General features: G+C 36.4%; 2 protein-coding genes across 2 annotated transcripts; both read right to left on the bottom strand.

The window, feature by feature from the left end:
- Positions 1 to 222: 222 nt before the first annotated feature.
- Positions 223 to 19649, bottom strand: LOC132554600 (uncharacterized). The gene is made up of 7 exons (XM_060218923.1): positions 18677 to 19649; positions 17555 to 17702; positions 17240 to 17409; positions 16263 to 16534; positions 15286 to 15377; positions 14398 to 14515; positions 223 to 4156 (listed from the first exon to the last, which is right to left on the bottom strand). The coding sequence occupies exons 1-7, from the start codon at positions 19647 to 19649 to the stop codon at positions 317 to 319; spliced, it is 5613 nt and encodes a 1870-aa protein (XP_060074906.1). The 3' UTR covers positions 223 to 316.
- A 2065-nt stretch (positions 19650 to 21714) lies between these two features.
- LOC132554599 (perlucin-like) lies at positions 21715 to 25227 on the bottom strand. Its single transcript, XM_060218922.1, has 4 exons — positions 25176 to 25227; positions 24573 to 24664; positions 23348 to 23438; positions 21715 to 22013 (listed from the first exon to the last, which is right to left on the bottom strand). Exons 1-4 carry the CDS (start codon positions 25225 to 25227, stop codon positions 21715 to 21717), a joined length of 534 nt encoding a protein of 177 aa, XP_060074905.1.
- Between the last annotated feature and the right edge of the window lie 1026 nt (positions 25228 to 26253).

The following is a 26253-nucleotide window of genomic DNA, read 5'->3' as shown; positions in this document are numbered from 1 at the left end:
ATACCTGAAAAATTCAGAAGATCAGGTACATGTGTACTCTGAACAATGCCACTATTCGAATTTAAAACATGGTATACAGGTTGCGCTGTATACTCTTGCAGATTTATCAATATAGTTGAGGGTACACGTTTAAAACTTTGTTCGGGCTACACGTCTTCTATTTATAAACTCCATATGTGAAGAGTAGGGGCTATATTAGTAAAATCAGAACACGAGATCTCGTACTTCATATCTTTGTTTATTTTATGGGTATTTCTTCAACTGACTAGACGTAATCGGATCGTTCCGAATAAAATACTGTTTTCGTTATCCTTTTTTAAGAAACATATTGACTCGCTGTATTCGACGTTTGGTGCGACAAAACATGTATACCTAAGTCTGACCTATTACGATAAGTATGTCCACAAATAGAACAGGTATGTACGTTAACCAAGTGTTTCTTCAAAGTCGCCCTTTCCTTGAACGTTTTCTTGCATATCAAGCACGCAAAGGGTTTTTCGCCCGTGTGGGTTCTCGTATGTGCGGTCAGATCGTTTTTACAGGTGAAACCTTTTCCACATTTCACACACCTGTAAGGCCGATATCCTGTATGGAACATTGTATGTTTATGTAAGTACGAGTTCGTACGGAATGTTTTGCCACAAATTTTACATGTATACGGTTTCTCTCCAGTGTGAGTACGAATGTGGTATTTTAGTCCAGATTTATGACGGAATTGTTTGCCACAGTACTCACATGAGAAAGCTTTATCATTGGTATGAATGGTTTCGTGTATCCTACAGTCATTTTTGTTCAGAAATGTGCTGTCACAGTACATGCATTTATGCGTTCGTCGGTCACGGTTATGGATATCCATGTGTTTCTCAAAATGTTCCATTCTGCCGAACACTTTCCCGCAGACGACACATTTGTGGGCTTCCCGTCCATGTGCAGTAATGTGGGATAATAGTTCCTGATTGTCCATGAATTCCATACCGCAGTCATCACATTTAAATGCCTTGTCAGGTGCATGCTGTTTCTTGTGACTCGTGAGCTGGGCCTGCTGAGTGAACCGCATACCACATACATCACATTGGAAGGGTTTATTTCCTGTGTGGGTCCGAATATGTGGTTTTAGCAAGTTTTGACTGGTAAAATCTTTACTACAATACGGACATCGGTAGGGATTTTCGTCCGTATGAATGACCATGTGTCGCCTTAGATACGCTGGCCGATGGAACAGTTTATTGCATACTGGACACGCATGCTCAGTTGCATTGTGCATCCGAACATGAACTTGTAGACTGAGTTTACTAGGATATATTTTACCACATGTCCCGCAACTGAATTCTGTATTGCTCAAGCCAGATGGATGTTTGGACACCATATGTCGCTGTAGGTTTTTTTGACTGGGCAGTTGTTTGTTACATATTGTACATAAAATTTCCCCCCGTTTTTTAGACTTCAATTTAATTTGATTTGTGTTAAGCAATGAAGTACGTTTATTATTGACAACTTCACCAGGAACTTGTGAATCACTCAGGTTTGGTCCTTCTTTGTGGACTTTCTCGTGACTGTTGAGCGCCTTAATGCTACTGTACGACTTACCACAATAGCGACATGCATATATCCTGGAATTAAGACTTGTTTTTTGTTTTCTTTTTCCGTTTGCGAATTTGGGTGTAATACTATCTGTGCATCTATTTTTAGGATATTTTTCTAAAATTTTTACAAATTTATCGACTTTTTGACATGAATTCCCATCACATAGCACAGCATCTGGAGACGTATGTCTATTTTCCGTACCGCCCTCCCTCCACTTAATTGACTGTTTATCCAGCTGGTTATCGTTCCCGTTCTCCGTGGGATCTAGAGTGGCTTCATTTTCACAATCCGAATCCCTGTTTTCCATATCCGTATCCTCGTTCATATTATACTCTTTACGGCCGCCAACACTATAAATAGCACCACGCGGAGAGTTGTCTCTATCACAGCTACCCGTTCTCCCTTCCGATCCAGATATAACTCGTGGCTCTGTTTCTAGTTCTGCCGAAATATCCTGAGAACCTCTTCCTAACGAACTGTCGCGTGCCGGTCTAGCGTCACAAACGTCTCGAGCGCTGCTTTCTGGTACCGATCCACACCTATACATGGATAAATCACCTCGGTTTAGGATTTGATCTCCTACAGACATATCTGCTGAGCAGTTTGATTCATGTCTGGGCGAATCTTCTGGTTGAGCCTTTGATTTACTGTCGAGTGTTCGTTCATTTTCTTTTTGCGGTGAACGTTTTGTGATGGGCGTTACTGGTGTTTCTGAATATTGTAAGGGGACACCCGGTTGTCTTGTACTGTCACATGTTGATACAGAACCGAAATTCATCGCCTGTTCGATGGTTTTATCTCTATCATACTGAACGCCATGGGAAACGGGCATTTCTTGTCTGTTCTCGTTTTCTCCAAATTGTTCCTCGTGTTGGTTATTAGCGAGATAACGTACTGGGTGAAGCGAGATGTTCACGTCACTGCGCAGATTAGATTCAAAATCATTAATCCAACCCGACGTGGTGTCCGCTTGATTACTGGATTGGTACGGGAAAGACACAGGATCTTTTTCACAAGACCCTTTGTTGTCTGCTACAAATGTATCTTTTACGTAACCATATACATTAGCACTGGCGTTATTTGGAAGTACTTCGTATTGGCAGATATTTGAAATTCCACACTCACCTAAAATATTACGGTCGGTACGTTGGACGTTATCTCTGTCAAGATATGACGATATGGGTACATGACTTGAGCTTATAACAGGTATTCCAGGCAAAATAACGGCCGAGTCATCTCTGACGCATTGTTGAAGATCTACTGATGATTGGACGCCAGTATTATCTCCAGCAATCCTATCTTTTATCGTGTTATCACGAACAGAGTCACATGTCGTTGAATCTCTTTGTTCATACAAGGTATCCTTAGATGATTTCGACAGAGTCTTGTCTGCAGCTCTACCATTGACCTGACCACGTTCTACAGCATTCTGATGAACGTTCTTCCGATGTCTGTTCAATTCGGATTGAACAATGAACGTTTTGAAACACTGTGAACACTGATATGGCCTATTCCCCGAGTGCGTTCGTTTGTGAATTACTAAAGCACGATTGTCCCGGAAAACCTTGGGGCACTGATCGCAACTGAACGGTTTGTAATTGGTATGACTCAACATGTGCTTGCTTCTATTCGATGACGTTCGGAACGCCTTTCCACAAATATCACACGTATATGGCTTGACTCCCGTGTGAATCCTTTGATGATATTTTAGCGACGACTTGTAGCTGAAGCCACGCCCACATACATCACAGACATAACCTTGTGCCGTATTATGCGTTTCGAGATGACATTTTAAATCAGAGTTCTTTTTGTAGGTATTCCCACAAATATCACAATTAAACGGCCGAGTTTCCTTGTGAAGATCTTTGTGTTTCTCAAAGTGTTCTTTTGTCCCAAACATCTTACCACATTCGAAGCATTTCAGAATTTTACCATCGTTATGAGTCAAAACATGAGAAATCAAATCTCTGTTTTGCTCGAATTCAATCAAACAAATATCACATTTAAAGATACTTTCTGGCGCATGGACATTCTTTTTGTGTAATCTTAAATTTCCAATCTGTGTAAAATTTCTTCCACAAATATCACACTGGTAAGGTTTGACCCCTGAATGTGTCCTCAAATGCAGAGTAAAACGTTCCTTGGACTTTGAGGTTTTTCCACATGTCAGACACTTGTACGGACTGTCGTCCGAGTGCAACACACCATGTTTGCGTAAAGAACTTTGACGACGAAATACTTTGCCACATGTATCACATTTATATTGCTTTGATTTATGAGCTCGAATGTGTCTGTTTAAACCTAAACTGGAATCAAACACTCTTTGACAAAGATCACATGTATAGTGAATAACTTCGTCAGTTATATCCGAACATTCTTCACCTTTAGCAACAGCCTTGACCTTTCTGTCACCTTTCTTTAATCCGTCTGACCTTCCTCTGGCGCCAACACGTGAGATTCTTTTGGTCCTTGGTCGTTTTCCTTCCCAGTCAACACAATTAGCATATGTTTCCTTGTTTTTCCCTCTCTCCTTCGTTCCCTTTGTCCGATTTGTCTTCATGACTGACTCTTTCTTGTTTCAGCAGTCATCAAACCGACTGATCATCAAATTTCTCTCAACAATGGATGTTCACCAATCCCAAGTCATCACTTTGATTTACATACGTGTAAAGCGCCTTTATGATTCCGGTACACTTGGTACTTTCACTTGAGTTTACATCTCTCCTATGGTCCGACGAGGACGTAGTTTTTACAGGAAACAGACGCTGGTCGTTTCCAGCAATACAGGATGACGTCATTCAATTCTTCTTTGATGTCATACATCATGAGCGACGAAACACTGTATTATCAAAAATTAAAATTAAACAAAATATCTGTAGTCAGACAAAACCCGCCATTTTAAAACGAATCAACACATATGCATTGGAATTTCTCAATCTCTAACTACTGATCATGACTATCTCGGATTTAAAAAAAAACCCACCTGTTCTGATATATTGTATAAATGTTCAAAGCAAATCAAGTTTAAAAGACGTTTTAGTTTCAAAGTTATAAAGTTTCAGTCATTTTTTAATTCAGATATTTTTCTGTGGGACTGGTTCAAATTTACAGAATTCTCTTTATCATATAGCATTGTCATTTGACAAAATTTTGATATTGACATTTGACACCCTTAAAAGCTCCAAAACAGTTTCATCTCTACCACTTCTAAATAGAACTGTCAACCTGATGATAACTAATACTCCCTACAGTACTAACTAGAACTGATGATAACTAATACTCCCTACAGTACTAACTAGAACTGATGATAACTAATACTCCCTACAGTACTAACTAGAACTTATAACTAATACTCCATACAGTACTAACTAGAACTGATGATAACTAATACTCCCTACAGTACTAACTAGAACTGATGATAACTAATACTCCCTACAGTACTAACTAGAACTGATGATAACTAATACTCCCTACAGTACTAACTAGAACTGATGATAACTAATACTAGAACTGATGATAACTAATACTCAGTACTAACTAGAACTGATGATAACTAATACTCCCTACAGTACTAACTAGAACTGATGATAACTAATACTCCCTACAGTAACTAGAACTATAACTAATACTCCAACTACAGTACTAACTAGAACTGATGATAACTAATACTCCCTACAGTACTAACTAGAACTGATGATAACTAATACTCCCTACAGTACTAACTAGAACTGATGATAACTAATACTCCCTACAGTACTAACTAGAACTGATAACTAATACTGCCTACAGTACTAACTAGAACTGATAACTAATACTCCCTACAGTACTAACTAGAACTGATAACTAATACTCCCTACAGTACTAACTAGAACTGATAACTAATACTCCCTACAGTACTAACTAGAACTGATGATAACTAATACTCCCTACAGTACTAACTAGAACTGATGTTAACTAATACTCCCTACAGTACTAACTAGAACTGATGATAACTAATACTCCCTACAGTACTAACTAGAACTGATAACTAATACTCCCTACAGTACTAACTAGAACTGATAACTAATACTCCCTACAGATAACTAGAACTAACTAATACTCCCTACAGTACTAACTAGAACTGATGATAACTAATACTCCCTACAGTACTAACTAGAACTGATGATAACTAATACTACAGTACTAACTACAGTACTCCCTACTCCCTACAGTACTAACTAGAACTGATGATAACTAATACTCCCTACAGTACTAACTAGAACTGATGATAACTAATACTCCCTACAGTACTAACTAGAACTGATAACTAATACTCCCTACAGTACTAACTAGAACTTCACACTAATACTCCCGACAGTACTAACTAGAACTGATGATAACTAATACTCCCTACAGTACTAACTAGAACTGATGATAACTAATACTCCCTACAGTACTAACTAGAACTGATAACTAGAACTAACTAATACTCCCTACAACTAGTACTAACTAGAACTAGAACTGATAACTAATACTCCCTACAGTACTAACTAGAACTGATAACTAATACTCCCTACAGTACTAACTAGAACTGATGATAACTAATACTCCCTACAGTACTAACTAGAACTGATGATAACTAATACTCCCTACAGTACTAACTAGAACTGATAACTAATACTCCCTACAGTACTAACTAGAACTGATGATAACTAATACTCCCTACAGTACTAACTAGAACTGATGTACTAACTAGAACTACTAATACTCCCTACAGTACTAACTAGAACTAATACTCCCTACAGTACTAACTAGAACTGATGATAACTAATACTCCCTACAGATGATAACTAATACTCCCTACAGTACTAACTAGAACTGATGATAACTAATACTCCCTACAGAACTACTAATACTCCCTACAGTACTAACTAGAACTGATGATAACTAATACTCCCTACAGTACTAACTAGAACTGATGATAACTAATACTAGAACAGTAACTAACTAGAACTGATGATAATACTCCCTACAGTACTAGAACTGATGATACTAATACTCTACAGTACTAACTCCCTAGAACTGATGATAACTAATACTCCCTACAGTACTAACTAGAACTGATAACTAATACTCCCTACAGTACTAACTAGAACTGATGATAACTAATACTCCCTACAGTACTAACTAGAACTGATGATAACTAATACTCCCTACAGTACTAACTAGAACTGATGATAACTAATACTCCCTACAGTACTAACTAGAACTGATGATAACTAATACTCCCTACAGTACTAACTAGAACTGATGATAACTAATACTCCCTACAGTACTAACTAGAACTGTCATCCTGATGATAACTAATATTCCCAACAGTACTAACTAGAACTGATGATAACTAATACTCCCTACAGTACTAACTAGAACTGATCTAATACTCCCTACAGTACTAACTAGAACTGATGATAACTAATACTCCCTACAGTACTAACTAGAACTGATGATAACTAATACTCCCTACAGAACTAACTAGAACTTATAACTAATACTCCCTACAGAACTAACTAGAACTGATGATAACTAATACTCCCTACAGTACTAACTAGAACTGATGATAACTAATACTCCCTACAGTACTAACTAGAACTTATAACTAATACTCCCTACAGTACTAACTAGAACTGATGATAACTAATACTCCCTACAGTACTAACTAGAACTGATGATAACTAATACTCCCTACAGTACTAACTAGAACTGATAACTAATACTCCCTACAGTACTAACTAGAACTGATGATAACTAATACTCCCTACAGTACTAACTAGAACTGATGATAACTAATACTCCCTACAGTACTAACTAGAACTGATGATAACTAATACTCCCTACAGTACTAACTAGAACTGATGATAACTAATACTCCCTACAGTACTAACTAGAACTGATGATAACTAATACTCTAACCTGATGATAACTAATACAGTACTAACTAGAACTGATGATAACTAATACTCCCTACAGTACTAACTGAGAACTGATGATAACTAATACTCCCTACAGTACTAACTAGAACTGATAACTAATACTCCCTACAGTACTAACTAGAACTGATGATAACTAATACTCCCTACAGTACTAACTAGAACGGATAACTAATACTCCCTACAGTACTAACTAGAACTGATGATAACTAATACTCCCTACAGTACTAACTAGAACTGATGATAACTAATACTCCCTACAGTACTAACTAGAACTGATGATAACTAATACTCCCTACAGTACTAACTAGAACTGATGATAACTAATACTCCCTTCACAACTAAGTAGAACTGTGTATCTGAGACTCGCTGTAGATGTGGAAACATTACACATTAATTGTTTTTCTTTCAGTCACATTAGACATGTACCATTCTCTTGTCATTTCCCATCTTCTTACAACAGATTACAAAGTCAATTCCATATGTGGCTCATTTGAGAATTAATATTTCCTAACACTTGAGATTAAAAAATCATCCGACTTCCAACCATTAAACACAGATATAAAAGAAAGTAAAATGGAATTGATAAAAGAATCAATCAGACCATGCTACATCATGATATGTACATTGTCTAAGTCAAAAAAAGTTCATTGACAAACAATATCTCATTTCTATCAATCAGGAGCTTCCATTTTGTTTCCACACTAACAATTCTGGAAACATTTGATGTGTCAAACATCCGCTTTGAGAAGTACCACAATTTATTAGTTTTAAAAATACTGTTCTAAAGACTTAAGGACTATTGGCCAATACACAAACACATATGTAAAGAGGATCTACATAAAGAGGCAACCAAACATTTTGCAAACATCTACACACATCTTCATATGATCCATAATATTATTGTATACCTGAAGTTTCATTAAAATTTGTGCCAAAGATGAAAAGAAGTTAGGACAATATCCCTCTTATTGTATGTCTTATATGGTTACCATGACAACCAAATGACATTGGTGTTAAGACAAGGGAAATGGAAGAACCAAGATCACATTAGAGTTTGTGACAGAAGAAAAGGATATGAGGATTAAAACTGACAACAACCTCAATTTCGACCAATATTTTGATGATCTAGTCAATAAAGCCAATGGAATAATGGACACTATCTGTAGTACATACATGTAATCAGACAATAAGTTGTTCTTTCTTTTATACAAAGCACTTGTATGCCCACACTTCAATATGGGGCCTGCTAATGGAACTCTTATCTGCTAAAAGATGCAAGTGAGATAGAAAACATGCAAAGTAGAGCAACAAAACAAATAGCAGCAATGAAATATCTAAGCTATGAAAACCGGCTGCGGATCCTTATTTTACCAACACTGAGGCACAGAAGATTGAGAGGAGACATGATAGAAGTATACAAACTAGATCTAAGTTATGAATACAGGCTAAGGATCCTTAATTTACCGACACTGAGGCTCAGAGGATTGAGAGGAGACATGATAGAAGTATACAAACTAACACATATGATAGAGCTGTCACTGAGGCTTTGTTGATTCCAAACAATAATGAGATAACAAGGTGACACAGTCTGTCACTAATAAAAAGAAAGAGCAGGCTAACATTGAGAAAATATTCTTTATGTGAACGGGCTGTTAACCAGTGGAACTTTCTTCTAAATGATGTGGTAATGTCACCAACTATCAAAACACTTGAAAATCCATATTGGATGAACATGTTCTTATAATCACAAGATGAAGAATAAAAAAACTTGTCAATAATAATAATAATAATAGATTGTAACTCTGATCTGGATATATACTGGCTCAACACCTACATCTTGTGTTATTATTATTATTATGTCATATTTATTTTCAGCATAATCAGACAGTATCTCAATTTTGACCAGTTAGAAGCATCCATTATGTTTCCATAGTAATGTTTCTGTAAACCCTTGATGTGTCTAATTATAAGCTTTAATAAGTTACACCATTTGACCAAAATTGAAAGGGCACTACACGGGAAAAAGTTGAACCTTTACCATTCTATTTTTTCAAGGCATATCTGATGTAAAGTACATGTAGCATTATCAAAATACAAGAAGGCCACTTCTCAGCTACTTTCTTTTCCTGACCAGTCTCAAAATCAGTTGGGCACAATTAAGAACCAAGGGGAGTCAACATGTGAAATTCGACATCAACCTTGTACTTCCCCACAAAAAACAATAACAAATTTTTGTTGCCATACCCCATAGTGGTTACCTGTCGGTCATATTATTTTCTTTGTTCAGTCATGATCATAAAATTGAAAGGGAAAAAGGAGAAATCTCATAAAGATCAATCCTGTACTTTTCCAGAAATAGCAACATGAATCTCTCACTGTCACAAAATCAAAGATGGCCACGTGTCAGCCATATTGTTTTTTCCCTAATCAGCCACAAAATTAAAGAAATATCCATCTGGCCCTTTTCAAAAAGCTATGACAACAAACTTTCATTATAAAAATAAAAAAAATGGCCTTCTCTCTGACAATTATATTGTTTCATCAGGATCAGTATCAAAATTAAAAGCACACAACAGGAAACAAAGAGAAATCTTTAGATGACATTTGAGAAAGATCTATCCAGTATGTTTTCAGAAATAGAGATACTTGTAATAAAGTTTCATTATGAAATCCAAGATAGGTGTGTGTCAGCCTTATTGGTTTTCTTGGATCAGTCTCAAAAAATTAAAACTTTAAAATAAAAGATTTACTTTTAACTTCTACAAGTAGGTACATCTGACTTCTCACCTGTGTAAATAAATTTGTGGTGACAATCCACATTACATGATCTCGGTTTTTATGCAATCATAAAATTTTCTTTTTGATTTAGAAGTTCTATATAATATAACTGACAATGTCTCTCAGTGGTACAAATGTTTCAGTCACAATCAGCCGATAGATAACCTGGTTGGGCACAACTCTGCATGTGGGTAATTGAGGAATGCGTATTGAGGAATAGTTACTGCTTTCAGTAATCAATTATATATTCAAATGCAGATTCGTTTTGAAAACCAAATATACTGAATTGCCTTGTCGTAATATACGTAGACTTCTGGCAAAATCGGGATAATCTCCACTTTCCTAAGGCCCATTCCCAACCTGTTAGCATAGTAGGCTACATGTACCACGGGGACATTTTTTTTATCTTCGATAAACAGTACTTACCTTTGGAAGTATATTGTTTCTAGGCTTGCGTATGCCTGTTATATAAAAGTATTTAACACAGTTAACTCAGCAGAACTGTTTGTACCAGTTCATTTCTTTTTTTAAGTTTTGACAACTAGATACCGGAAGTGAAAAGTAGCAATGAAGCGGTGTATTAAATACTAACTGGACTATGATACCGACAACAAGCGTCAAGAAATTAAAATAATATATGAAATATGTCATAATCACGAATGTTCCGAGCGGCGACTAAGTTGTAATATGTTTATATTAATTGAATATTAATGAAAATATAAATAAAATCAATTGGTGAAAATCGATCAAGCGTAGGTATGACAAAATTTCACACTATCCGTAATACCGCCCTTTACTCAGACTCTTCTGTATAACTTGATCCTAACGTTACATGATCTCCTGACATAGGTGCGACTTTCTACACAATGTCACGCGGTTTCAAGTTGATATTTTTAACCTCGAATTACAATGATACACTTGGTACTTTGCAGATTTTCTTTTCTTTATGTCAACAATGATAAATTATTCCTGACAGACCCTTGTAACCCACCAATGTATGATCTTTATCAATACATCTTTCATGACAACATGCATTGCCTATATATAGCTTCTCCATTAATGGTATATGGATATCTACATTATAAGTACACACAACTTATGAGATTTTTATGAATCAATTTTATTTCACTCTCATCCATTCATTCGACTCAAATTTGGAATCTCCTAGCCTGTAGACTGAAATGTACCGGGATAATATTTCTCAAACTTGATGTACATTATCCATGATCACCATTCACACCCATTCATTTTTGCGTTTTCTAAAGAAAACTAAGTGTCTGACCCAAGTCCATCTGGGATTGTTACAGTTTAATATGTTTGCTCTGAAAGTTCTTGTTAGATCTTTCAAAGATTTTATATAAAGGATTCCATTGAGAAAAAAAACCAGTCTTACATATAGAGTCAATATCATTCAGTGATGGAGGCAAAGATTCATCCAGGATTTCTTTTATCAGATGTAACATTAGAAAAAAGTCGATATCCTTTGGTTGTATATAACCCATTAAGTTCAGAATGTGATTGTTAATCTGAAATATTTACACAAAAGAAAGACTAAAATTATCACATGTATTGTATGTGTTAACAAGAAAATGGCTAACAGATAGCCATGGTTGATTTTTAGATTTTAGATCATCTGATATTGGACCTTTTCATATCATCTTTAATTAGATAAAAATTGTATTGCTCTCTTGGGGTGAATTTGATAATCGATCACAGGTACTATAGACAGGCTTTCCTATCTTATGTAGTTACATATGCATGTAACCCTGGAAAAAAATACCAGCCGCAATATACCACTCGGCTAGAGAGAACTTCTCTTTAGCTCGAAATAAATAATGACCTCTGTTACATGCAGATAAACACGAATCAGTCACTGCTGTTCCTCCAATGTGCAGATGGAGCTTCTGGTTTCGCTATTTCTTGGGAAGTATTAGGTGGTTTCCCTTGGTCCGTAGTTATGCCCGTAGTTATTTTACGACATATCAGAAAAAAATGGCTGACAGACTGCCATCTTGGATTTTATCAATGAAAATTTGTTATCGCAGTTTCTTGAGAAGTTTGGATGGATTTTCTCTGAAATTTCATATGTAGGTCCCCCTAGCTTGGTCCCTGGTTGTGCCTGTTTGTATATACCATCTGGCAAAAGCTTATTATCGATATTTTTTTGTTCTCAAATATCTATAACAAATCAAAACAAAACAAAAATCAGGAATACTCCGTTTAAATTTTCCGCTTAACCAAATACTGACGTCAGTAAGTCCATTTTCGGTAACAGCCTGTAATAATTTAGTTCCTCGTGTCATTATATATAGCAAATGTATGAAATATATAGTTACACATTTGACTTGATTAGAGAAATTTTACTGAAACTCTGGATTTTTTTAAAAATAATTAGATCATGATTTTATGGTTTATTTTTCGTTTTGTTTACCTTGGGGATATCTAGATTTATTTATTTCAACACCGACTGAATCTCTGTAAATCATAGAATACAGTCTTATATACTACAATTTGTCATATTAATGTGATATGGAGGAATACAACACAGAATGTAAATATTACATTTATATCTACCAGGACTACTTTTTTGAGGACGTCTCACCTTGACTACCGAATGTGTATTCGTACGCTTGGACATTCACAGCCTCATGTTTATATAGAACTAAACGGAAAACTGGTGGTAGAGTGGAAACATAACTTTATGAAGCGTAAAATCTAATTTACATTCCAACTGGAAATTACCAGGAAAGTGTATTTACTATATATTCTATATCTAAGTCCATGATTCAGGTATTTTGTGAAATCGCGTGAAACGTCGTCTGCTTTCTGGCTTGCGGTAACAAGATGACGTCGTGGATGTAGAATCCTTGTGAATCGGTAACAAAAGTTTGTTGAGTAGAGGTATTTTCAGTTCATAGAACTTATACATGTATTATATACCCCTTATGAATGATTTCCATGGGACATGCATCAATGACAAGGTTAGGTAATCGTAAAATGAAGGCATAATTCAGATAGAACTGGCGAACTTCGAAATAGCCTGAACGAGGTGACCGGTTGCGACTCAAGAGTTCGATGCTCAGCTGGGGCAATTTTTTATACGTATATATTTTTTCCCTCTTAATATAGTTTTCGAATAAACTGATGAATACATAAATAAAGTACAAAAAAACCCAGTTCATATTCATGAACTGTATCAGAAAATCATTGGTCATTTTCGGAGAAAATCATAGTTTTGCCAGGGACATGTCAAATATTGAGAAAATGAACGATTGTGTGTTATCGGCATGCTAAAGGATGCATTATCTCATAACAAGGTGGCATGACAGTTTGGGATGCACATTAATGTATAATGTATACGGTGAATATTTTCTGGAGGCGTTCTCAGCAGACCCCGATTGGACCGCCTACGAACAGAATGTCTGCACGTGACGTCATGTAGGAAAGATATACGGACGTCATATTTTCGTTATCGGTTTCGGAACCGTTCGATTGGGAAAGGCTAACATCCGCCCTCGACACTTCCCTATCCGTCAAATTCTGCCTCATAATCACAGAGTTACGTGCTAAGCATGATGTAGGAGATTCACCGAAAGGGACAGATCTGAAGTGATATTCACAGACGAGTCCAGATTTGATATTGACGCGTGGCATGAATCAATGCAAATCTGGACAGAACAGTACTGAGCTTGCGGAGATGGATTTGCAACCCTTGCCTTTATGCTGCTATAAATTTTAAGCCCCGAGTGACCGACTGTCTTATTCATTATTGAGATAATGCGTTGTAAAGAAAGATTTGTTACGAAATGTATTATTTTGCGGATGAATTGATAAATTGATACACAATTTCTTTTCTACACTAGTATATGTTGAGGTGAGCATCTAGTAGCCCGCGGGTTTTATGTTATACTTTTAAAAGAAATGAATCTAAGATACTGGTTGAAGTTAGTACATCATTATAGATATTTATTATCATTTTCTAAATAATATATATTTCCTTTGTCTATTTCTTCTTTTTCTCGATCTATGTATTTTTCTTGTGGTTTTTTCTTTATTTCCTCCCAGCTTGTTTACTCTCTTTGGGTTTTGTCACTTTGTAAGTGTAATCTTGGACGTTTGGTAGCCCGTTCACGATGCAGGCACTTAGCCCACTTCTGTCAACATTCATCTCGGTGGCATCAAACCTGGTAAAATAAATAAATAAAATAAGAGAGAAATTTTGTCAACAGTATTTTCCCATTTTTTAAGGTATCACACAAAAACGTCCATCCTGGAGATAGAAAAATAAAATTAAAATTTCTCACTGTCCGAAACCGAACTTTGGCACACCAGATTGATTCTCTCAGTGATAAACGATGGTGATGATAATTTTCTATTTTTCCACGAAGTAAAGGTGTATTATGACAACATGACTATTATGATTAAAGGTATTGTCATTCAATTGCTTCAAGCCTGTCATCAAATAATTATAAAGCATTTCACCATAGGTATGGAAATCAATATATGTATCTATGTCATATGACATTTCCATGAAGCTTTGTCATATCAAATATTAAACATCTCATATCAAATTAATGTGATTTATAAGCTAGTTCGCTCGTTATAGTTTGGTACAGGTTTTCTGTCTCCGCGACGCCTGCCGTTGCCGGGTGTCACCGACGAACGTCAGTTTTCTGGCGACATGCCCCGAACTCGGTTGGTTACAGGGTTTCCGTCTCCCTGCGCGACGCCTCCTGTTGCCGGGTATCGTTTCATTGACGGACGTCAGTGTTCAGGTGACGTGAGATTAATGTGATCTACAGATGTATGTACGACTCTATAGCTGTGTACCAAACAGAAATACGAAATCTACAAGGACCTTTGGCAGTACGAATGGAAGTTTAAACTGACTTGGAGGGGAGGGGGCGATCTAAACAGCTCCGTATTTCACGTCTGGCGAACTTTCGCAACTCACCATTGTTCTGAGCTCTTGTCGAAACACTCCACGTTGCTGATGGACGTCACAGCATTAAAACCTCCAATAGTAAAGATCATGTCGTCGATCACCTTCCAAAAGTAAATGGTTGAAACAATTTGTATATTCAAATAAACATTCGAAAGATTACTTAAAATGTAAAAAAAAAAAAAAAAAACTCGAAACTGTCAGTATGACATTTAGAAAGATCTGATCACTCGCCTCTCACCTAGATGACAATTGATTTCTAATTTACTCACACAGTAACGTTAACCGTTCTGTAATACCGGTACAAACTATAGATATTGACTCACTGGGAAATATTTGTAAAAGAACAGGTATATACATATACCAAACTGTTGATGAAAATGGAATCAAAATTGGAAAGAAAAAGTGTTGCATCAAGTGCATGCTGTATGCACCCCTCTCCGCCTCTCTCTGGTTTGCTGAACTTGGAGGAAACACCAGACTATGGGCATGTTTTAGTTCCTCACGCACGTTTTATTTCTCAGACATAAACATTAATAAGCAAAGTCGATTGAGCAAATCACTTTTATAGAGAGTAAATATTGTACAACTTGTTTTGTTACCGTTGAGAATATATGAACACCCTTTGTAAATTTATTTATTTACGCATAATCAGCCAGCTACCAGATAATTCGTCTACGTGACATTTTTGTGCACACGTCACAAGTGTATTATATCGTGGATATATTTTTCATTGGCCGAGCCAGTCAGAAATCGATTGTGATGTGATAATGTTGATGCGTCATGAAAAATAGGACAACAAAATGGCTGTCTTCGTTTGATTTGATCTTTCACATTTTGACTTTTCTGACTCGTTTCATAATATATCATATGTAAATTAAGATTCTTTATTTAGGTTTGGGGATATAGGTAATCTCCATATGTCTGTATAGAATGGTGTCCTTTTCTGGAGGGAATAACATTTTTTAAAAATTGTTTGCGAAAATTACCTCCACGCCAAAATTGGTTCGCGGGTCGAACATTTCTGGGATAGTCTGCCACCGAGCGGTAGTCGGGTTATATCTCTCAGCCGTGTTCATCCGGGCAATTCCGTTAAACCCGCCAAGCGCGTAGATTTGATCACCATATGCAATCACTCCCACTCCACTACGTCGGTTGCGCATGGGCGTAATCATCGTCCACTGATTTGTCTTCGGGTCGTAACATTCTGCCGAATTCAAACATTCTTGTCCGTTGGAGCCACCACAGATGTAGATCTTGTCTGTATAAGTAAGAGGTCTTAGTTTCAATATCTGGTCAAGTTAGTGTACAATCACATATTTTCGTTTACTCAATTTTCGTGGTTTAAAAATGCTACTTCGTGGTCACTTGATTTCGTGGATGAATATAGCTCAATAAATCTAGTTACACAAATTTCAATTGTGGATCGAGGAAAATAAATCCCCATGAAAATGAATGACTTCACAGTAATTGTCTAGGTGGATCATCAAAATTTGTTACAGCAACTTGAAACATAAAACAATTGTTTCCATAGTTACATCAATTGAGTTTTGTGTTAACTGTAGTGAGCGGATTATATATTAACCAAATACTGTTTTCTGTGACGGCGTATTATAATCATTCGTCTTGTTAAGAAATTCGGGCTATAATTTCAATCAAACTCTCGAAGATTTCATCGTCTTTCGATAATATTGAAGAAGAATAAAATTTCTTTTTTTCCGATTTCCTTCCTTACTTTCTCATTACCACTTTATTTTCATTGGGCGAAAATTTCGTGATTTTAAAGAAAAAATGCATTTCCGTTTGCTCTTCTTTAAGATAAATCTTAAGAAATCCACCAATGCTAAAATCCATGTAAATCTTTACTTGTGGACATATTCCCACGAAATCAACGAAAATGAAACTCCCATTATTGATAGAAATGTATCCGGTGATTACTGGAGGTGTTCCTATAGTTACAAGTTACCATGGAGAGTAGTAGCGCTAGCGTCACTACGTTGGTGGTTCATTGGTGCGATTAGACTCCATTGGTTTCGACCGGGGAAGTATTGCTCTGCCGTATTTAGTCTTACGTGACCGTCATAACCTCCCATAGCATATATGTAGACTCCCAGCACAGCAGTACTAACGTAGCATCTGTGGAAAATAATAATAAAAAACAATTTCGGAAAGTAAGTGTAGGGAACTTCCGGACTGCATGTGCAAAAATCGATAATTGCCATGTGACATTAAAGCTGAAAGAAATCGAAAAATGTTTTTTTATGTTAAAAATTGTACTGACCGTTTTGAGTTCATGGGCGCGGCTTCGGACCAGAGCTTGCTGACGGGGTCAAAGCACCGAACATTGTTGAAGTACTGTGTTCCGTCGAAACCTCCAATGACGTAGATTTTGAGGTCAATTGTTACCGTGCCGTGGTAGGCTCGGGGAACTGAGAAAAATCACAAAAAACCCTTAACAATCCAGTAGTCACGCTGTCGGTATAGAAATCATGGCGCTCTTTGATTATTTAATGGCTAAATATGTCGATATAGAAATATTATTTTCGTCCTTGGTCATTAAATGGATTTTAATTCACTACATGAGTACCTTGAGACATAAAAAAATACCAAAAATCTTACTTTTCTCTGTTATCAAAATACATCAAAATTACGGTCGACCAGCTGTATCGGTATAATACTATACTGACGAATGTTTCCACTTTTATCAAATAGAGTTATCTACAAACTATCTTGGCTCTATTATGACTTATTCCAAACACGAAGGCAAACTCAGTATGCCTTGAACGTGGTTACACTCAAGGATTTCGCAGAATTAATAAGTAATAGATATGATTTAGAAGAATCAGATGAAAAACTCGCCACGAAACCGCTCAGCTATTTTCCCTTTTAATTGTTGAAAATACGTAACTCCAACGGATATTTATTCGGGGTAATATATATGTAGAGGTATTGTGACGTAATATCCAACCGTTGCAACTAATTGTAGCGTGGAACTTCCTCACGGAGTCAAATATATAATACTGTCTCCTGTCTCTCAGTAAGTGTCCTACACAATAGCACCAGACACCAGCCACAATACCCGATTTTAGATAAAGTCAAGAGTGGGTCAATGAAAAATACAATTCAACACCAATCCTTAGTTTCGAACTTCTGTATTCAGAATTATCAACATGAAGGGGAATAGTTACAGTTCATATGTACAGTACGCGCCATAACTCTCGCCGATATAGGGTGATATCCCTCTCTTACAGCCCAGTTCTATCAAACAAAGCAACGCTTCGACATGTCAAAGGGTGTCCGAGACAGCAAATACCAATTGAACTACGAGATATAAATCCAATAAGTGTCACACTGACAAACAGTTGACATATAAGTGATGTAAAGTATGAATTTAAATACTCACCTTCATCTGTGGAATCGCACATAATCCATTTATCTGCACGTGTGTCGTACGTTTCCATGATATTAGTGGGGGCCCCACCGCTCCATCCACCGACCACAAACATGACCTCATGTGGTACCCGAGGGAGCGTGAGCGGATTTGTAATGTCAAGGTCTTTTTCCTCGTTCATGTCGAGCGCATAAAGACATTTAAGAGTTTCGATGACAAGGGGTTTGCATTCTGCATTTTCCTTTACATACGGGTGAGATTTCACTTTCTCAACAAAGAACTGAGTTGAAAGCAGTCCCAGTCGAACAGTCCGAAGTAAAGTGGCGATGTGACACTTCCTGTTTTCGGGGTCGTGATCAATCCAGCGTAACAACGCCGTAAAAGTCATTTCTTCGTTTTTCACATTTAGATCGTCAGAAGACAGTATTTCGCAGACTTCCTCAACGCTGAGATCGTAATATTCTGAATTGGTAGCTAGAACGTTGCTAAAATTGTGCATCAAGAAGCGGTATGCACTCTTAACCAATTTATGACAAAAGTAGGCACGTGCGAAATTGTAAATACCGATACAATTTTCAGCCTCTAATTCACCAGCGAGGAAATCACAACAGCCAGTAACTAAGCCGTGTACAAGAAGCCGATCAGCCGCCGGAAGTAGACGTTCCACATTGGTCTCGTCGATTCTTGCATGACGTGTGTACGCATAGTCGATGATGATTTGCATTATATCTGCTGAAACTCCGGGTATATAGACCTCTCGTTTTTCCACTGAATCGAAGGAGTTAGTAAATAAGGCCCGGAAGTAGGGACTGCAGGCGGACATGATTGCTCGGTGAATCGGAAACTCTCTGTGCTCTACCTTGATAACTGCATCGCAAAGCTGACCGAATCTTCTCATTTCATCGTAAACAAGACACGAATGGATACTAAATCGCTTCCCAAGTGCTCTTCCTCTCGTGTTTTCTTCATATTCATCCGATTCCATTTTTAAGTATTATTTTTCGTGTATCTCATACTTCAATACCATTACAGCTCACACTAAACATGCACCCGTATCTCCGTGTCATAAGTATCTAACCATAGTTGTCAGGTCGGACGTCATAATAGAGATATTTTTGTGACGTCATAATGTTGAATGTTGTGTGACGTCATACTTCTATCACTGTACATACGGTAAGCGTTGTACGATACCATACATCTTCGAATATCGTCTTTGTTCAAGAGAAACCTGTGTGGACACCTATTTTACTGCGATGCTGCCAATTTAGAAGCCATGACTTAATGAACAATGCATTCGTGTCGTATTCTATAAATGTCTAAATGGGTCAAATGTATATCATGTCTTTGCAATTATAGATAAAGCATACGAAATACCTATATATGGCATACAGGGTTAAGATGTTACGATACAGCCGAGAGTATTTGAATTCTAACCATGATCACAGCCGATATGTACTTTTGTTTTTGTTTAGATAACATTTTTTCGCCAACAGACGAGATTTTTTGGACATACTGGGATATCCGAGAAAATCCATATATTTTGTTTTGTTTTTTCCCCCAAATGTGAAAGCGAAATCTTAAATGCATGATGGAAAGGCCGTGCTTTGTGTCAAAATGTGTGTATGGTTCGATGTTTTCCATCTAGAAATCATGGATCCACGACTAAAGTTATTCTATGGTGATATAAAGTTTGTACATTTATTATTAGAATAGACGTGAATGTGACTGGTGCCCGCTACTTATAAATAATTAATGATTGTAAGCTTGTAGTTCATACCTAGGTGAAAGTTTCATATGACACATGTCATTAAGCGGGCAATATTTTACGTAATTTTTCGGTACAAATTAAAGTGGATAATGAAATAACAGAACATGTTTTATTGAAATGAAAGCGGGATACATTGATGTTGTTGTTGTTGTTGCTGCTACTGCTGCTGAAGTCGCCACTGTTGTTGTTATTATTACCGTTGTAGTAGTTGTTGCTGCTATTGTTGTTGCTGTTGTTGTAGTTGTCGTTGTTGGAGTTGTTGCTGTCGCTGTTGTTGTTGCTGCTGTTGAAGTTGTCGTTGTTGTTGTTGTTGTTGTTATTGCTGTTGAGATTGTTGTAGTTGATGTTTTTTGTTGTCGTCATGGCTGTAGTTGTTTCAGTTTTCCTGGTTTTTGTTACCGTCCTATAACTAAACCTGTGTTTGTTTGTTCCTCATCAGGCGGAAGACTTAAAAAGAGACGTCTTATATATAACGATCAATAATATTAAGATTTTTTGATGTTTAACACTTTACCTCAGTGATATTCACAATAATGAGTTCATTATAGATCAACTGTCTCAGTACATCAATATACATCTAATTCACCGCACCAAGACGTGTAATTCATCAGACTAATGCACGTGTAATTCATCATACCAAAACACGTGTACTTTATCATACCAAAACACGTGTAATTCATCATACCAAAACACGTGTAATTCATCATACCAAAACACGTGTAATTCACCTTACCAAAACAAGTGTAATTCATTACACCAAGACACGTGTAATTCATCAAACTAAAACACGTGTAATTCATCAAACTAAAGCACGTGTAATTCATCAGACTAATGCACGTGTAATTTATCAAACTAATGCACATGTAATTCATAATACCAAAACACATGTAATTAATCATACCAAGGCACGTGTAATTCATCATACCAAGGCAGGTGTTATTGTACATTGTACCAAAAAACGTCTAATTCATCACACCGAGACACAAGAAATTCAGTGTAACAAAATATGGGTTATTCATCACACTAAGAAACATCTAATTAATGATATCAAGAAACATGGTATCCATGATATGATGACACGTGTATTCATCACAAGAAAACACGTGCGATTCATCATGTCAGGATACGTAAATTTCGCATACCAAGGCCACCAAATTCAGTTTAATAAGATACATATACCTCATCAAACAAGCCACTTAAAATTATCATACCAAGACACATGCTATTCATCGTCAACACACGTGCTGTTCATCACAACAAGACATGTCTAATTCATCATGGTTCAACTGTTGAAGTGGTGCCTGTACCATCCCATCAACACAAAATTGTATACATACTCTTTGTCGTGTCGTTCACAGATGAAAAATTCTTTCGTTTCACAATCGCCGTCATCCCATCCGAAATCACAGAACTTTCCAAGTCTCAGACAGTCTTCATTGGCATTTGCGTTATCCGGTTGATGTGGGCACCAGTGTGTGTATTTGGTAATTGGTTCCTCGGAGTAGGCCCATGTCCACTCCGTCTCCGTGGCAATATCAGTCCCATCCAGCCAATACATTACCCGGGCGGTGGAATCGTGTACTGATCATACAATAGTATTTATTTAAAAAGAAATAATGAAGTTGTGTCTAAATTGAAACATGGATACATTTTAACAGAAAGTAATAACAGGTATACAGGCATTACGATTAAACTCGCTACTTAACTTCCAGAGATTAAGTCGTGTGTTGAAACACTGCGTCAACAAAGTAAAGTAAAAGATAAGTGACATTCCAGTAAGACCACCTGATAGAACAGCCTCTATCTGAATTTAAAGATGAAACAATGCTTGCTACTGTCCGTTTGCTATTTTATGTATTTAATATGATTTTTTTTTTATATTTATTTCGTTCATGCTATAGAATACCAAGCTTGTTCAATAGTTGTAACTGTACTGGAAAACCACAAATCTTCGTGGTTTTTTATTATTCATGTCGTTGATTTCGTTGGTATTTTAACCCATGAAGCATATTTTCATGAGTAGGAACAAATACAGATTGACATGGATGTTTAGTACAAATGATCATGAATACTATTTATCGACGAATTTTAGTGTCAAACGGACAGTATTTTTGTTATTGACGTGGTTTTCATTTTGAGAACGTTATATTAATCCAACACTTATTTTGATATCCCAAACACTACTGTATCCAGAGATATCGGTCCTTGCAGCTATTTTTGTAAGAAAATGCAAGGAACGATAACTCTGGATTCATATGACTGGTTTTATGGATGTCGCTCACCTTTTTTGACATTCGGTCTTATCCTTATAAATTATCAATAAAACAAAAATGAATTTGTTTTTTTTTACTTAGATTTTCAGCTTTGATTTCATATCGGTATTTTGCACTTTGAAGATATTTTAAACGCATCAAAGTTTTTACTATTTTTCACACCTGTCGTGTGTACAATTATTTATCACATTATATTTAGCAGTAACAGGCTTTCTTTTGTATATTTCAGATGTGCTTTGGTTCTGTGGTTGCCTATCATTCGCTCTATACTATATAATAAAATCATTCGTTCTTTTTTTTTATTTTGCTGACTGTTGAATAATCTTTTCACTCCGAGCGTCAACTTTGAAATAGATCCTAGAAAGGTGTCAGATGACTCAATAGTTACATTATTTTCTTCTTCAACACCGTCAAAAATTTTGCTCTCACCAACTTTATTTGATTCTTATTTTGTGTCCGCCGTACTTTCCATTGCTCCCATCCCAACCGGAACCGTAAGTTTTATACTTTGCGACATAAATCTATGAATGATGTCCAACCAATATTAAGCGTGTGTACGAATGGGTGTATGTGTTGTGTGTATGTTGTGTGTGTGTGGTGTGAGTGTGTGTTCGAGGGGTGCGGTTAGCTAAAAGATAATACCATGAAGTTGATGCAGAGTGTTTCTGAGGAAAACGTCCTCCCTCTCTGATTGTATGGACGCTAGCTGCGAGTCCAGAGCTTCACAGTGAGCCTTCAACAGTAAAAACATATTTACAACTGTTGTCGAAAACGAGGTAAAATCATTGTATCATTATGAAATAGATAAAACACATTAACAAATAACCTGGCGAACGATTCACGTGGTGAAACACGTATTGCATTCTACCATCAGCCCGATAATTGTGAACAATTATGAACGAACCTTATGCGTTTGTTTTTCCCCCAAACAAATAAGAATGAACTTTGTTTTAGCAGAGCAACTCGTCAATAGGTTCATATACATGTATCTGTCTAACTATTGGCCCGTTCCCTATGCTTTAAACCAATCAAATGCATATAACTATATTATCTTTATAAACGTCATATTACAATTGTGTTGTTAGCTCTCTCTCTCTCTCTCTCTCTCTCTCTCTCTCTCTCTCTCTCTCTCTCTCTCTCTCTCTCTCTCTCTCTCTCTCTCTCTCTGATACATTTGTGACTTAAACATGTCATCTTGTATATTTGTTTGTACAATAGTTTTCAGGAAAGGGCTTAATATAAGTTGGCCAACTTGTGCCCAATCCCAATGTATATATTGATACAATAAAATATGTTTAAATAAAAAATGCATGGCTTACTATAAACCCTTTAATTTTCTTCGCGGTACTCAAATTAAAGCTGCAGACAAAAAGCGTATGACAACAATATATCCCATTACATCGCGGTCCCCCATTATAGAAAGGACAGTGCATTGTGGGATATCCCGTCTGTACTGTCAATATGCTGTGACGTGTTCTGTTTAGTAATGATTTATTTCACAATACTGTATTATCTTCCTGGCCCTTGTTGCTCAAAAGTTGAAATTGATCAATGGTTAGTGAAGAATTCAAATTGCTGCCACAGAACTGTTAAATGTAAAGTTTGCGCCTCAACAAACCCACAGCTGTGAAATGATACAAAATTTTTTTTTCCCACAAACGTTTGGTGATCTCTGACTAGTCTTTGAACAACCGGAGTCAGGTGTTTTGAGCTTCAGACAAAAATTTCTTTTAACAAAACAGAATTGCCTCTCGAGTTTTTAAAAGATAAAAACAAATATATGATAAAAAATATAATATATAGATAATATAACCTATTGCATTTGACACTGTTATTTCAAGGCCTATCTCGGTTACAAAGACCTTACAGACGCGTCCTGCCATGTTTCATGGATATCCACGAAGAAATAACAAGATGCATCGTGTCGTGTCCATCCATTGGGACAAGCCTCGCCAGATACTGGATCACAGAAAGAGAAGTGAAACAATCAATAATCACTGACAAGAAAAAAACAAACAAACAAACAAACAAACAAACAAACAAACAAACAAACACACGCACACACACGCTGCCCCCTCCACTCAAACACATTATAACAGGAAAGAAACTTATGACAAAAAAAGTTTACATTAATTCATAGAGCGATATCGGTCCAAAATTTCATCAAATTTGTTTAGATATCATATACTTATCTTATCGTTTGCCGATAAAATATCTGATAAGACACATGGTATCCCAATGAAGATATATCTTAAAAACACTATGAAATGTTGAAAATATGATATATCATCCTCAACCACGTGATAAAATATCTCTTAAACATGTTTATAATCTCCCGTTTCAACTTGTTACGATATCCTATACATGTATAATGTGTATCTTATGACGTATATCACGAGTTGTCCCTCTTTTACGTTACACCTAGTTAAATTGAACAAATTATCGATGCAATCTGATTGAAATAACATACCTTTGACTGTGTACAGTAGCACAAGCAGAACACTGTAGGTAAGTAGCGACATCTTTCTATATTATGTAACAATGTTCTGTTATCTGTACAATTACCACAGGTAATATATGCGCAAGGGTTGTCCGCTTTCGTGTGAAATTAACAGCCGGTTTCATTCTACGAAACACTGAACGATAAAGAAACCCAATGCGATAACCAAAATATTTATAGCATCAAGACATGTACCAAATAAATAGATCAACAAAATTTTAAAAGTAACTAAAAATAAATAAATAAATAAATAAATAAATCGTTTATCAAAAAATTTTTTTTCACTGTTTCGAAACAGAAATTCGTTGTAACGGTAAGACAAAGTAGTTATGATAGGCGTTACAAGAAAAATTCTATTATTTTAAGAAAATACATACGAGATAAGTTGTTATAAAAATGGTCGTTATTGCAAGAATAAATTCGGAAAAAAATCTTGTACAGTGTTTTATAAACGGATATTTTCAAGGCTATTTTGCCGACACAAACAGAGTGGTCCTACTCGACTTGTGTACTTTTCAGATCGAGTGTTCGGGAATACACAACGGTAGTACCATTACCGACATGTGAGACATAGATAAAGCTGTTACTGGCTGGAATTGTCCAGGTTGTTCAAAGGCTGGTTTGCGATATACAGTGACTTGTGAAAATGTTTAAACGTGGATTAATCAAAATTGGAACATTCGTTATCATTTCACATATTTAGATTTGTTGAGGCAGGTCAGATAAATATATCTTGATTGTCACTTTTGACTTCAGTACTCTTGTTCAGTTCAGTGACAGCTATTTTCCACTAACCACTAGTTACTTCTAACTAACCTTTGAACAACCGGGTTTGTGGTTATCCAAGGGGATGAAACCATATCAACATGGCTTAATGTCATCATAATTTCACTATACGATTGATATTTCAAACCTTAAAACGTAGAATCAACATATATAATTATTAGTATGGTGTACACTGTTTGTTACTGGATATATTTACGTAGAAACACTATCAGAAGAAAAAAAATTTAAAATATTTCGTTTCCCATGTCTCAAACTGATCTTC

The sequence above is a fragment of the Ylistrum balloti genome, unplaced genomic scaffold (assembly GCF_031769215.1).
Source record: "Ylistrum balloti isolate Yb309-2 unplaced genomic scaffold, AGI_CSIRO_Ybal_v1 Utg370418, whole genome shotgun sequence".
Lineage (NCBI taxonomy): Eukaryota > Metazoa > Mollusca > Bivalvia > Pectinida > Pectinidae > Ylistrum > Ylistrum balloti.
The sequence above is the reverse complement of the archived record's forward strand: the minus strand, read 5'-3'. Positions and strand labels throughout refer to the sequence as shown.

Excerpts from the sequence above, each read along its gene's own strand:
- LOC132554600 (XM_060218923.1), bottom strand. The coding sequence starts at position 19,649 with ATGGAATCGGATGAATATGAAGAAAACACGAGAGGAAGAGCACTTGGG. Across the intron at positions 16,535-17,239 it reads TAGCGCTACTACTCTCCATG|ACAAGATCTACATCTGTGGT; the intron begins GTAACTTGTAAC and ends TTACTTATACAG. Across the intron at positions 4,157-14,397 it reads AACCCAAAGAGAGTAAACAA|AAAGAGTCAGTCATGAAGAC; the intron begins GCTGGGAGGAAA and ends TGCTGAAACAAG.
- LOC132554599 (XM_060218922.1), bottom strand. The coding sequence starts at position 25,227 with ATGTCGCTACTTACCTACAGTGTTCTGCTTGTGCTACTGTACACAGTC. Across the intron at positions 24,665-25,175 it reads GCTACTGTACACAGTCAAAG|TATCTGGCGAGGCTTGTCCC; the intron begins GTATGTTATTTC and ends TCTGTGATCCAG. Across the intron at positions 22,014-23,347 it reads CACTCTGCATCAACTTCATG|TACACGATTCCACCGCCCGG; the intron begins GTATTATCTTTT and ends TTGTATGATCAG.